Source organism: Apaloderma vittatum, unplaced genomic scaffold (genome assembly GCF_000703405.1).
Source record: "Apaloderma vittatum isolate BGI_N311 unplaced genomic scaffold, ASM70340v1 scaffold239, whole genome shotgun sequence".
NCBI lineage: Eukaryota > Metazoa > Chordata > Aves > Trogoniformes > Trogonidae > Apaloderma > Apaloderma vittatum.
This window is the reverse complement of record NW_009735584.1, coordinates 7076-18908: the sequence shown is the minus strand read 5'-3', so window position 1 is coordinate 18908 and position 11833 is coordinate 7076. Positions and strand designations below refer to the sequence as shown.

General features: G+C 40.0%; 1 protein-coding gene across 1 annotated transcript in view; it reads left to right on the top strand.

The window, feature by feature from the left end:
- Window positions 1–5476: 5476 nt before the first annotated feature.
- Window positions 5477–11833, top strand: part of IYD (iodotyrosine deiodinase) — a gene marked incomplete at its 3' end in the record, with an annotated part of 12497 nt that continues 6140 nt past the window's right edge. Inside the window, exon 1 of the mRNA XM_009876617.1 lies at window positions 5477–5657. Within this exon, the coding sequence (XP_009874919.1) occupies window positions 5477–5657 (181 nt within the window). The remainder of the gene's footprint in view (window positions 5658–11833) is intronic.

Below are 11833 nucleotides of genomic sequence, written 5' to 3'. Positions count from 1 at the left end.
GGGGGGGAAGGGAAGGAGGTGATTCTGGGGGGAGGGAGTGCAGAAGAGGAAAGAAACAGAAGAAAAGTGGGGTTTACTTTGCTTAGAAGCCCTGTGTGCTGGTCACTGACAGAGGCAGGAGGAGTATGTGCTAGATGTATCACAGAGATGGAGACGCTTACCAAGCTAACGATGTTTTTACTGATGCCAATACCTGCTGATGTGTAAGTTTCAGCTGTTCCCAAACATTTGTCTCGCTGTGTTGATTGTGAAATTGGATTAAGTAGTTTATGTGTGCTCCTGCCTTGACCGTAGCAAACATAATGAGCTGGGGGCTGATCACGGATGGCATTGGAATAACCTTTTTTTTGGTTGTTTTTTTCAATAAACACCAACTCCAGTCTGAAACTCACTTCTGTCTCTGATGCCAATGTAGCATTTTATTGCATCTCTAGACAATATCCAGTGGTGGTGACTTCTTGCTTCTAAGTATAAACACAGAAAGTTTTCTGTGTGGACACTTTCACCAGCACATGTTGGTGTATCACTTGAGGCTCCTGACAGTGGCTCATGCACAGACTAGTAGCAGAAATAGTGCACATGTTCCTTGTAGGTGTGTAACGGATAATATTCAGCAAGTGACATATGTAATGATAACTGTCGACAGCACTCAAAAATGTATTTTCTTTCTCAGACTTGGGCTATATTTATTGCAATTACTTCCTTCATCCTACTCTGCTTTTTGTCAGTTCTTTTTCTATTACTGTTCTCCTTTACGCAGGTAGGCTTTTCACTAAGGTAAGAATTCTCACGCCAGCTCCTAGCCTGAGGCCATCTAGTGCTATAGCCTGTGTCTGTTCATGGCTAAGACTAGATGATTAGGAAAAAAAGAGAAGGACTACATGCACTGGTCCCTCCTTTCATACAACAAGTCTCAGAGACTTCCTAAATTTTGTGTTTCAACTACCATGCTGTGCATTTGACAGTTAATCCAGTCTGAATAAATGTATTGAAGCCCTTCTTGAATATCTAGACATTATTGTTTTCTTACAGCATCAAGTAAGAAATTTTAAGAGTTCTCCAGTAATGTACTGATGGAAAAGCATAGATAGGAAACACTGTGGGGACTGATGGGTTTGGGTCCTGCCTTGCTTTTCCCTTCTACCTCTATGCATTTATGTAGCTTATATTCGCCCTATGCAGATAATATGTTGATCGACAATTTGTGCATTTGGAGGCTTTCCTATAATTTAAATCTTTTGTGTAATTCTTCTGTTAGATCCCATATGCATGTAAGAGCACATCAGGAGACTTATCTCAGCCTAGCCATGAAACAATCTCATAGTAATGTTGCAAGACTCCTCCAAGCAGTGTGAGATGGTTATGCCAAGATCATGGTGATGATGGGAAGAACCAGTGGGAAATACCCAAAGCAGAGATGGAGCTGCACAACTTTAATCTCATGGCTGGGGGCTGAACAGTGGCTTTGCTTCTGCGTAGTGCATCTACAGTAGGATAGTAAAACAGAAGAGGTAGTAAATCGGTGCCACAACCCTCAGCGGCAGTCACATGAGGTTAGTGCGGAGGTAACACACTGCATGGTGCTATCTAGCCATGTTCTTGTACCCTATAAATGATATTTGCTTGTCACACATTTTTGCTTTGAGAAAAATAAAGGGCTCTTCTTTTCTTCAGAACAATAACAACACACAGAATTTAATGGGAAATATTAAAAAACTTTCAGTCCAAAAGCTTTTAGTATAATGGTCTGCATCCTCAAAGAATGTTTACATGGATTTCATGCAGCAATACTTCATAGAATCATAGAATGGCTTAGATTGGAAGGGACCTTAGAGATCATGTAATCCAACCCTCCTGACATGGGCAGGGATTCCTCTCAACTAGAGCCAAGTTGCTCAGGGCCTCATCCAACCTGGCCTTGAACACCTCCGGCGGGCGGGAATCCACAACTTCTCTGGACAATCTATTCCAAAGTCTTACCACCCTCGTACTGAAGAATTTTTTTCTAAGATCCAATCTAAATCTGTTCTTCAACTTAAGCGCATTTCCCCTTCTCCTATCAGTGGACACTCTTGTAAAAAGTCCCTGCCCAGCCTTCCTGTAGGTTCCCTTCAGGCATTGGAAGGCAGCTATTAAGTCCCCCCGGAGTCTTCTCTTCTCCAGTACTTGAGTACTTCAGTGTAGTCAATAGCTGTATTTCTATCCAAACATTCCATCTTTCCACATCTGTCAGAAAATCTTGACTAATTCCTAGGAATGGGGTTATTTGTAATGTTTCTTCTGACTTTTCTGAAATTTAAAAAAAAAAATAATCCAGCTGTTAGACTTTAGGGTTTACTGTAGAACAGAAGAAATTATATTAATAAGTTTTCTTGAACTTGTCATGATAATAATCACATTTCTATAAAGATTAGATTGAAAAAATCTAGCAAAAAAACTTATTAGAATCTATCATGCAAAAAATGACTGCTTCCACCCACTTGTTCCCACAGTTCCTTAGAGCATCACTGTGTTTGTATGGAGTTATTAAAACTAAACCAGCTTTTAGTAAAACAAAGGGTTGTGGGTTTTCTATGGTGCTGAAGTTCAAGCTAACAGTCTTGAATATAAAACACCAAATACAGATTTTGCTTAAGTTAGTACCAAAGGGACTTTTATGTAGCTTGGTTTCTTCCTCCACTCTACAAGAGAAAAATTAATATCTCATCACCACTAAGAAAGTCAAAGGTATTCCAGAAGAATGAGAGATAAAAGTTCCAGGCATTGCAAATAGAGGTTGTTATTTTAAACAGTAACATTCAAACTTCTGTATTGCTTCTCAGTCGGTTGAGCATGGTGCTGATAACACCAAGGTCGCGGGTTCGATCCCTGTTCAGTCCCCATGTGTTGCCTGATCTAGTTGAGAGACGTCCCTGCCCATGACAGGGAGGTTGGAGTAAATGTTCTCTAAGGTCTCCTCCAGCCTAGGCCATTCTATGGTTCTCCTGTTGCTTCAACACAGCTCTGTCTCTCTGCAGGATGGATTCTTACCTGCAAAGCATCCAGATCTGATTTTATGAATATGTTAACTCAAGGCTAACAAAACTATATTACTGGTGTGAGAAACTGTCAGTGCCATTCAGACTGCATTTTGTTTTCCCTCCTTGCCATAAACTAAGCTGTTGAAAATGTCTCTGATTGAACTGCAGGTTCCTACTCTACTCACATGAACAAATTTAATGATTCTAATTGGAATTAAGTGAAGTATCTCTCTCCATAATTGGACAGTCAGCAGGCAGGACAAATGAGTTTAGATATTTGCTCTAAATCAAGGAGAGAGAGAGAGAAACAGAGGATAAATTTAACCCTTTTTCACACATGATAATTTTTGTCCTTTCTGTTCCTCTACAGTTGATGAGTTTAGGGGATTTTCTTTTACATGCTGCCTAAGATCAACAACCATGCAGGTGTCCCAGGTCACAACTTGACTGGAGAGTAGGTAAGAGGAGATTCATGGCTCGAGTTTTCAAGCAGGTTGTCCTATTAGCCAGGACTAGGTGTCTGTCTATTGCCAACTTTACTGTATTTGATTAGAAACTTAAGCAAAACTTTTGCATGTTCTCTTTATTTCATCTCTGATGGACTTATGCAGGCATTTGGCTGGTGCAGGGGGTACCCTTCTTGCACAGATCCCATAGATTGCCTGGAAGGACCAGGACATACGGGGACCCAAGGACTGTGTGTTGAAGGAGACTGCACTGCAACAGCAGTGAGGTATTTATTCTGTATCTGAGTTGGGCAGCTGAGAAAGCCCAGCTTGGGTACAAATTGTGAGGTAGTTTTATTTTCCTTCTACCACACCTAGATAGTGCAGGCACAGCTTAGCCATTTGCTTAGTCTTGCCCCTTTTAATGCAAAGAGCTTGTATTGAAAGAAGGTACATTGCCAGACAATCAGCCAGGTTATCATTGTGCATGGCCAACCAGTATGGCCACACATTCCTCCTGCAGCAACCTGGTGATTAATCTGTACTTCCTGACACACAGACCCTTCCTCAGGGCAGCCAGCAGTATTTGTTGAAGCATGGGAAGGTAGGGAGACTTTGGAGTGGCAGTGCCCAACAGTACCAGTAAGGGTGTGCCCAGTGTTGCAGAGCCAGTGACGTGAGAGACATGAGTGGGGAGGGCATGGACTGAGAACCTGTCAGAATGAAACCTGTGCGTAGGTGCCAGTCAGAGCGTGTGGCGTGCCAGGGCCCTTGGGACATTTGCCTAGAATGGTTACAGCCATGACTGCTCTCACTTACCTTGGGTCAGCTTATCCAAAATGCAGATTAAGTTGCCAAGAATGCAGAGACTTCAGACCTGGCTGGCCCTGTGCGGCATGAGATAAGATTTGGCAGGGCTGGATCTTAGCCAGCATTGAAAAGGGCTGATGGGTGCTAATGACTGCACAAAGTCAGTAGCCCTGACCCTCCTCTCCAGCACACCCTGCAGCACCCGCTGCCACCTGGCATTTCATTATCTACTGTGTCCCAACAGCCCCAGATAAAGATATCAATTCAGTGCTGCTGTGCTGGTTCAGATCCCAAGCAGGTGACTGTGGTAAAAAATGGGTTAAGCATTTAGACATTGATCCTTCTCGGGTTAGACCAGGATCCTGTGACTTTTTAATCTTTCCTTTGATAAAATAGCTGAACTGCAGTTTTAAAGTTCACTGCAGCACAGATATTCAGCCGTCAAATATTTCTTACTTTGATTCCTCAAATTCTTACTTATTTCTTACTTTGATTCCTCAAATTCTTACTTATTTCTTACTAGGATTCCTCAAATTCTTCTTTTTTCTTCCCCCAGAATATCCAGGGCAAATACAGGGTTCTGTGAATCTTCTCATTCATACTTGTTATGGAGGTAGTGCTGCCACTTTACTTATCTGTTTTATTAACTCATTTACACAGCCAAGGGTGGTGCTGCAAGCTGCTGTTTAATTGGTGGTATTCTGATTTTCTGAGATATCTATAACATGACTAACTTTGTGAGTTAAGCATTGAAAAGATGCTGTCAGTTTTTAAAGTCACACTCCCATTTGGCTATTTTTCATAATCAGTGTTACAAGCAAGATTACTGGAATCATCATAACAATAAAAATAGGTGGGGAGAAGTGTTTTGCTTTAGTCTAGGGTTTGGAAGATTATTTTTTTTTTGCACTTTGTCCTGGACAGCATTTATGCGCTTGTATATGGTCAGTGCTTCTGCTTACTGTTTATAAGCAGTTTCTGCCGAGAAAATATATAAACTTGGGTCTCCTTAACAGCAGCAGCACATCACAGCTGAGATTGTGGGGGCGGTGGCTGAAAAGAAGCAGCAGTATAGGGTCAATGACTGAACCTTGGGTCCACCCCTTTCTGTTTACTGTGGGTTCAGCTCTTTCCTTTTAATCCTTGCTGTACCAGGAGAAACTACTGAACTTGGAAGGAAAGTTGCATGTTTCCATAGTCATGGCGCTCTTTTCTTCCCTAACCCCAGTCTTTATAGCCATTATATGTGTTCTGATTGGGGTAATACTGAAGAAGACTAATGGAGAGAAGGAAAAACGTGAGATTAAAACCAAGCCTCTATCTCGCCCATGGGTGGATGAAGATTTAAAAGATGGCACTGACAACCACTTAGAGGAAGAAGGTAAGAAAAATCTTATCCATCTGAGCACTTCTGTTGTTTGGATTTTATCTGCTGATATGAATAAAGGAGACGTGATCTTCTGGATTTCTCCACAGTGGTAGCAGTGCATAGAGCTACACTGCTGCTGTGCCCTGAGCTTGTCAGCTCCCTGGAAGGAGACTGTCTTCATGTCATGTCATGTCAGTCTTGGTGCAAATCTGTATTTCCTCTAGATCCCACAGGTCAGAGTACAAAAAGAAAATGCATTTTCAACAACCCCTGTCTGTCTCTCTGCACAGAGGATCTTGGATCTATGAGAGACTCTATGAGAAATATAGAGAAAAAAAAAGGAGATACTCCCAGCTTCTTCCCAGGCCCTATTAGTGTGAGAAAATGGAAGATTTGAACAGAGAGTTTCTACCTGCAAGCTGATTTTCATCTTGCTTTATCATCCAGTGACACATATTTGGTTTCAGCACCCCCAGAAAAGTTGGAAATAGGTTTGTTACAGTTATCACAAAAATCCTTGATTTGTGACTTCTGAGAATATCCATGGGAGCTTCAGCTGGATTAGCACTGGGATTATTTGTGAGCTGTGTTGGTCAAATATTTAAGAACAAGATGTGGTAATGGTTCTAGTCTGTTCAATCAACTGCATATCTGAACTGGTACAGAATGCCTCTTTTTTTCAGTAGTGATTTGCGATGAACGACTTGACAAAAGACTGAACACAAAATGTGCCCTTCCTTCTTTTTGCTTCCTAACTATTCTCTATAAGCTCCCTTTATTTACTTTTGAAATAAAAATCTACAGAGTTCTGTTTCTATGAAGTTTTCAAACTTGCAGTTAATACAGATTTTTTTTTTCAAGCTGGTTTTGTGGGGGCTTTTTGTCCCATAATAGCACATTCCCTGAGATTGCTTCTAGGAATCTTGAATCTTATATTGTTTTTCTGTACATATATCTGTTTCTAAGAACCATTATTTCTTTTTATTTCTCAACGTTCAGTGTACCTTGAGTTAATGTTGTGCATCATTTTCCAGAAACAGTTGTTACTTTTTAAACATTTTAAACCATGTTGACTTTGAACATTTTAAATCACATTCCCAAATATACAAAATGTCTTTAAAAATTAGTTCATGTGTTCTATCCTACTTTGTTCAGTGCAAAATGTATTCTGTATAAATTATCCCATATTTACTTTGTTGCTAATGGCTTACAAGTTCAGTTAAATTGCTGTAAATTAAAATTCCTCTGCATAGTTCAGGTGATAATCTGTGAATTACCTGTGACATCTTCAACTACAGCGGTTTCTATCAGTTAAAAAAAAATTTAGATTCTCTAAGTAAACAAACCTATTAGCTCTTAACAAGGAGCCTCACTGCCACAGCTCACATAAAAAATACTATTATTTTATGTCTTAGTTATTTTCCGTTTTATTCAGGTGTTGAATTCAAAACTGTGCTAGTTTAAAATTGCTTACCAAAAATTGACACACTTGTGCAGTTGCTAAAAGGACATTTATTTATTTTTAAATAGAACTTCCCTCAATGTACCATGTCATCCAACGTTAAATTACGTTTTCTTGCTACGTTGCTTTTAACAACAAATAATCATCTTTCCCTTAATGGTGTGTAATTCGAATCAACATGTTTGCAAAAGAAGCATGTCTTTTATCTCTAGAAAAATTAAAATAATTACATCATTCTTAAGGAAATTTTTCTTCAGTGGAGGAAAGGCCAGCCTAAGGTGAGAAGAGAATGTGGCACCTTGGTAAGGATCTTCTACTCTGCTGATGACATAGTTAACTGTCAAAATATATTCACCTTGTTGTCAGTGTTAAAATTTTCAATGACTGCTCTAGATCCTGAAATGAAAACATGAATGTAAACGGATTTTCTTGATAGTGAAGGTTATTTTACCTGCCATGTAAATTCTACTACTTTATCAGACAAGCTGATTTCTACTTAAATGTCTGAACCTAGCTTGTATTTAAAGATAAAGTTCCTCTGAAGGCAGTTTCAGTTCGGTGAGATGAATAATTTTTAAGGTCTTACGTAAAGCTACAGTCTAGGGCTGCCACAGGTGAACAAGCTGAATTTCGAACAGCTCCTGCCAGGAAGGGGCAACTGAAGACCAAGTCTTTCAATATGTGTTCGTGCCCAGAGTGAGGGCACTTTTGCCAAGAGAGCTCTGTAAGCACTCTGTAAGAAAAGCACTCAACTTACTTGGGCGACATCAGTCCTGCGAACCTTCCCTGAAGTGGCACTAGCTGGATGTTTCCCCTGAGAGTGGCATACCTCTGGGCAGCAAAGCATTCACTGTGATCACCTAAACTGCTTGGGCAGGCTCAGCAGAGCCACTTATTGGTGGCAGAAGGAGAAGGACCAAGGACTCCTGAGCATGTCTGTGTTATGCTTTTGGTAGCTGAAGTGAAAGGTGTTTCTCAGAGCAGCCCCAAACTCAGCTCTTGTGTTAAGTGGAAAGCTTTTACTCTTGTTAAAAAAGCTTTAACTCTTGTTCAATGCTTTATGTGGCAGTACTTCAGACTTGTTTGCGTACCCATCTGTCCTGTAACTTTTTCTTTCACTTATGAAAGCCAGAATGAGAGATTGATGTGCTGTGGATTGGCAAGAATGGTCTGTATGTGTGCATGTCTTGCTGTGTCTTGCATTAGGCTGTGTGTAATTACCAGTTTGATACAGATGTAAAAGATATTTCTTCAGTCTTCTCTTGAATGATGAATCACAACGGCTCTTTTCTAGTGGTGGGCATCTGATCCCAGTGTAGTGGTACATCATCTCCCACTGCTTCTGGTTTATGCAATTAGATCTGGACTGCTGCAAAGACAAGTTTGGTCTTCAACCCAGGGAGTTTATTGTATATTGGTCACTTTTTTTGTCTTATATTCAGATCGATACAATAAAGGTAAATACAGACCCAGTTTATAGTGATGTGGAGGATGAGGTTGAATTTTATTTGTATCCTTGTTACTCTGGGAATCAGTTGCAGGGATTAATAGCAACGACATTTTCTTACTACATGGTTAATTGTGAGGACTTTGGTGATGTACTCTCCGTAAGGACTACAAAGCAGCATACAAAGCCCCAAATGTTCCGTCAAGAAGTATCACAAGCACCAAGAAGTGTAATAAACTTCTCCCTCTTAAAAATATTTCTCCTCTCCCCAAGTTCAAAGGCTTGCCGTATTTCTTAATAATACTACTGACATGAATGAGGCACTAGCAGTTTAATTTTCCAGTGAATGACAGCTCATCCTCTGGGTCATTTTGGAACACAGAACTTACATTGACGCATGCATCATTGTGTTTATCTCCCTGCTGCTGCAGACACCTCCAGTTTTTGTCATCAGCTGGATGAACGTGAAAACTGGCTTTTTTTGATCTTGTTTCTTTAACCTTGCTGGAGAGCCATTCCAGAACTTTGTGCTATGGGTTAAAAATCCTTTTTTGCCTGCCTGCTCAAATTTATTACTAAATAATAATAATAATAGTAGTATTAACTACTCTATGCCCGTTTTTCCCATTGCATCCTCTTGTTAGTTTAAAGGACACTTTTCTAGACCCAGTGTGTACCCTCCTGTAGTTTATAAACAGCAATCAGGTCAGCTTTTCTTCTACCAGGTAAACCAGCTAACCTTCTCTTTATAAAACAGCCACTGTTTCATTTGAACATCTTAAGAAACCTCCTGCAACTATATTCCATTTTGAGGTAATTTTCACAGTATTTTGGTGTTGGCTTCTTTATTTCGTGGTCTGCCTCTCCCACTTGGTACTTCTTTTGCTTAAGATACCTGACCAACTCTCGAGGTTTCCAGGATCAGCCTGCTAACCACTATTTATAACCTACTAGTAAGGCACTCCATCTCCTTTAGCTCCCTATTAACCACATACTCAGTTTGGGATTGGATTCACTACTGAGGTTCCTATAATGGCAGGTTATGTAGCAGTCTGCCATTAATCAAGCAAAATACCACAGGCTCAGTTGCCCAGCATTTTATGTCCAAAGATTTGAAAGCTTTCATTATATAAATTTAATTGTTTTCCTATGCATTGTGTCTTTACATGGAAAAAGAGGATTGGAGAGGAATTCTGTGCTTAAGAAACTATTCCTTAAAGAAGAAACTGAAAGAGCTGGTTTGGAAAGAAAACACATTCATCTAGACTGAGGTTACAAGCGAGGTTTCTCAAGGCTTTGCATAAAGCCAAGGAGTGTACAAATGAATCTTCTTAACGACATACAACTGGGAGCCAACAACACAGGGGAGTGTCAGTATAGGTAAAATAAGAAGCCAACAGAAGTGAAATGACAAATGATTGTTCTCATTGGGATTTTTATGTTATTAGGAAGTCTTATTGAGAATTTTTGCCAAAAGTTGAGGCAAAATCCTCTATATGATTTGTAGGTTGATTATAACCCATATGAACTGGGAAGAGGACAAACATAATTCTAAAATATATCCAGAGAGGAATTTCAGATAGATTTAGAGAAAATTAGATTTATTTTTTTTTTTTCACTTAGGATGTCTGATCCAAAACCATTTCAGATTTGCTTAAAGAGCAGAAAGCCTGATGACTATTGTAAATGTACAACAAAATTGATGGCAATCTTGAGAATGCGACTAACAAGATAATAGACTGACTAGCAGGATGTCTGTTGTCCATCAAATGATGGAATACATGGAGATGTAAACAAGGCATTTGTAGTATTGTATAATGTGACCATACAAACAATATGTCTAAACAGAGCAATTAAAGATACAGAGAGCATGCACTAAACAGATGGTGCTGATAATGATTTTAGTTAGCATATGGATAATGTTAACTGCTATGAATGAATGGTAGACACATGGTGGAAGAGAATAAATAGATGAATTTATTAAATAAAAAATGAAAAATTGTCAGGCGAGTTCTGGTTTTGTGTGTCAGGTCTCTCACTTCTGCATTCTTCTCCTGCCTCAGCCAGCATTCCCATTTTAAGTGTATTAAGATTTTTAAGTTTTGCTTACAAAACTTAAGGTTAGATATCGTGATTCTCACACTTTCATTCTCACTAATCACCTCACCTTTGTCTTATGTTCATAATCTTTGAGAGTACATTTCTTTTGTCACTGTGTTATAATTAAATTGAATGATCTTGACCACACAGCAGCTTCACTTGTTTTCTTCTCTTCTACTTACACGGGAAAAAACCCTCACCACAAAACAAGTAAACAAACATGTCAAAATTTATCTCTGCTTGCCCTTAGGTAATACTGCTAGTTATACACTTCGTCTCTTGCAAGATATAGGTTTCTGTGCTAACTAATTCTTTTCTTCCGTTCCTAGTTGCCTATAGATCATTTAATCGAGATGTCTATTCAACTGATTACATATCATAGAATGGTCTAGGCTGGAAGGGACCTTAGAGATCATCTAGTCCAGCCTCCCTGTCATGGGCAGGGACGCCACCTCTCGACTAGACCAGGCAACACATGGGGACCGAGCGGGAATCGAACCCACGTCCTTGATGTTGTCATTGTTGTCAGCACTGCGCTCAAACCACTGAGCTAACTGACATCTAATGTACTTTTTATACCTCTGATTTAAAGAAATGCCAAATCTCTCTGCTTCCTGATACCTGAATTCTTCAGTCTGAGTTTCCAACTTTTTTTTTTTTAATCTCTCATTTTCCCTAAAAACTGGCGGAAAAGGACCTGGGTGTTCTAATTGGCAGCCGGCTGAATATGAGCCAGCAGTGTGCCCAGGTGACCAAGAAAGCCAACAGCATCCTGGCTTGTATTAGAAATTTTGTGACTAGCAGAAGAAGGGAGGTGATTGTCCCTCTGTACTAAGCACTGGTGAGGCCGCACCTTGAGTATTGTGTTTAGTTTTGGGCACCTCAGTATAGGAGAGATATCGAGGTGTTGGAGTGAGTGCAGAGGAGATCAACAAAGCTGGTGAAGGGCCTGGAGAACAGACCTTATGAGGAGCAATTGAGGGAGCTAGGTCTGTTCAGTTTGATGAAGAGGAGGCTGAGGGGAGATCTCATCATGCTCTAAATTACTTGAAAGGACATTGAAAAGAAGTTGGCGCTGGTCTCTTCTCACAGGTAATTAGGGACAGAACCAGGGGGAATGGTTTCAAGTTGCAACAGGGCAAGTTTAGGCTGGACATTAGGAAGAAATTCTTCACGGAA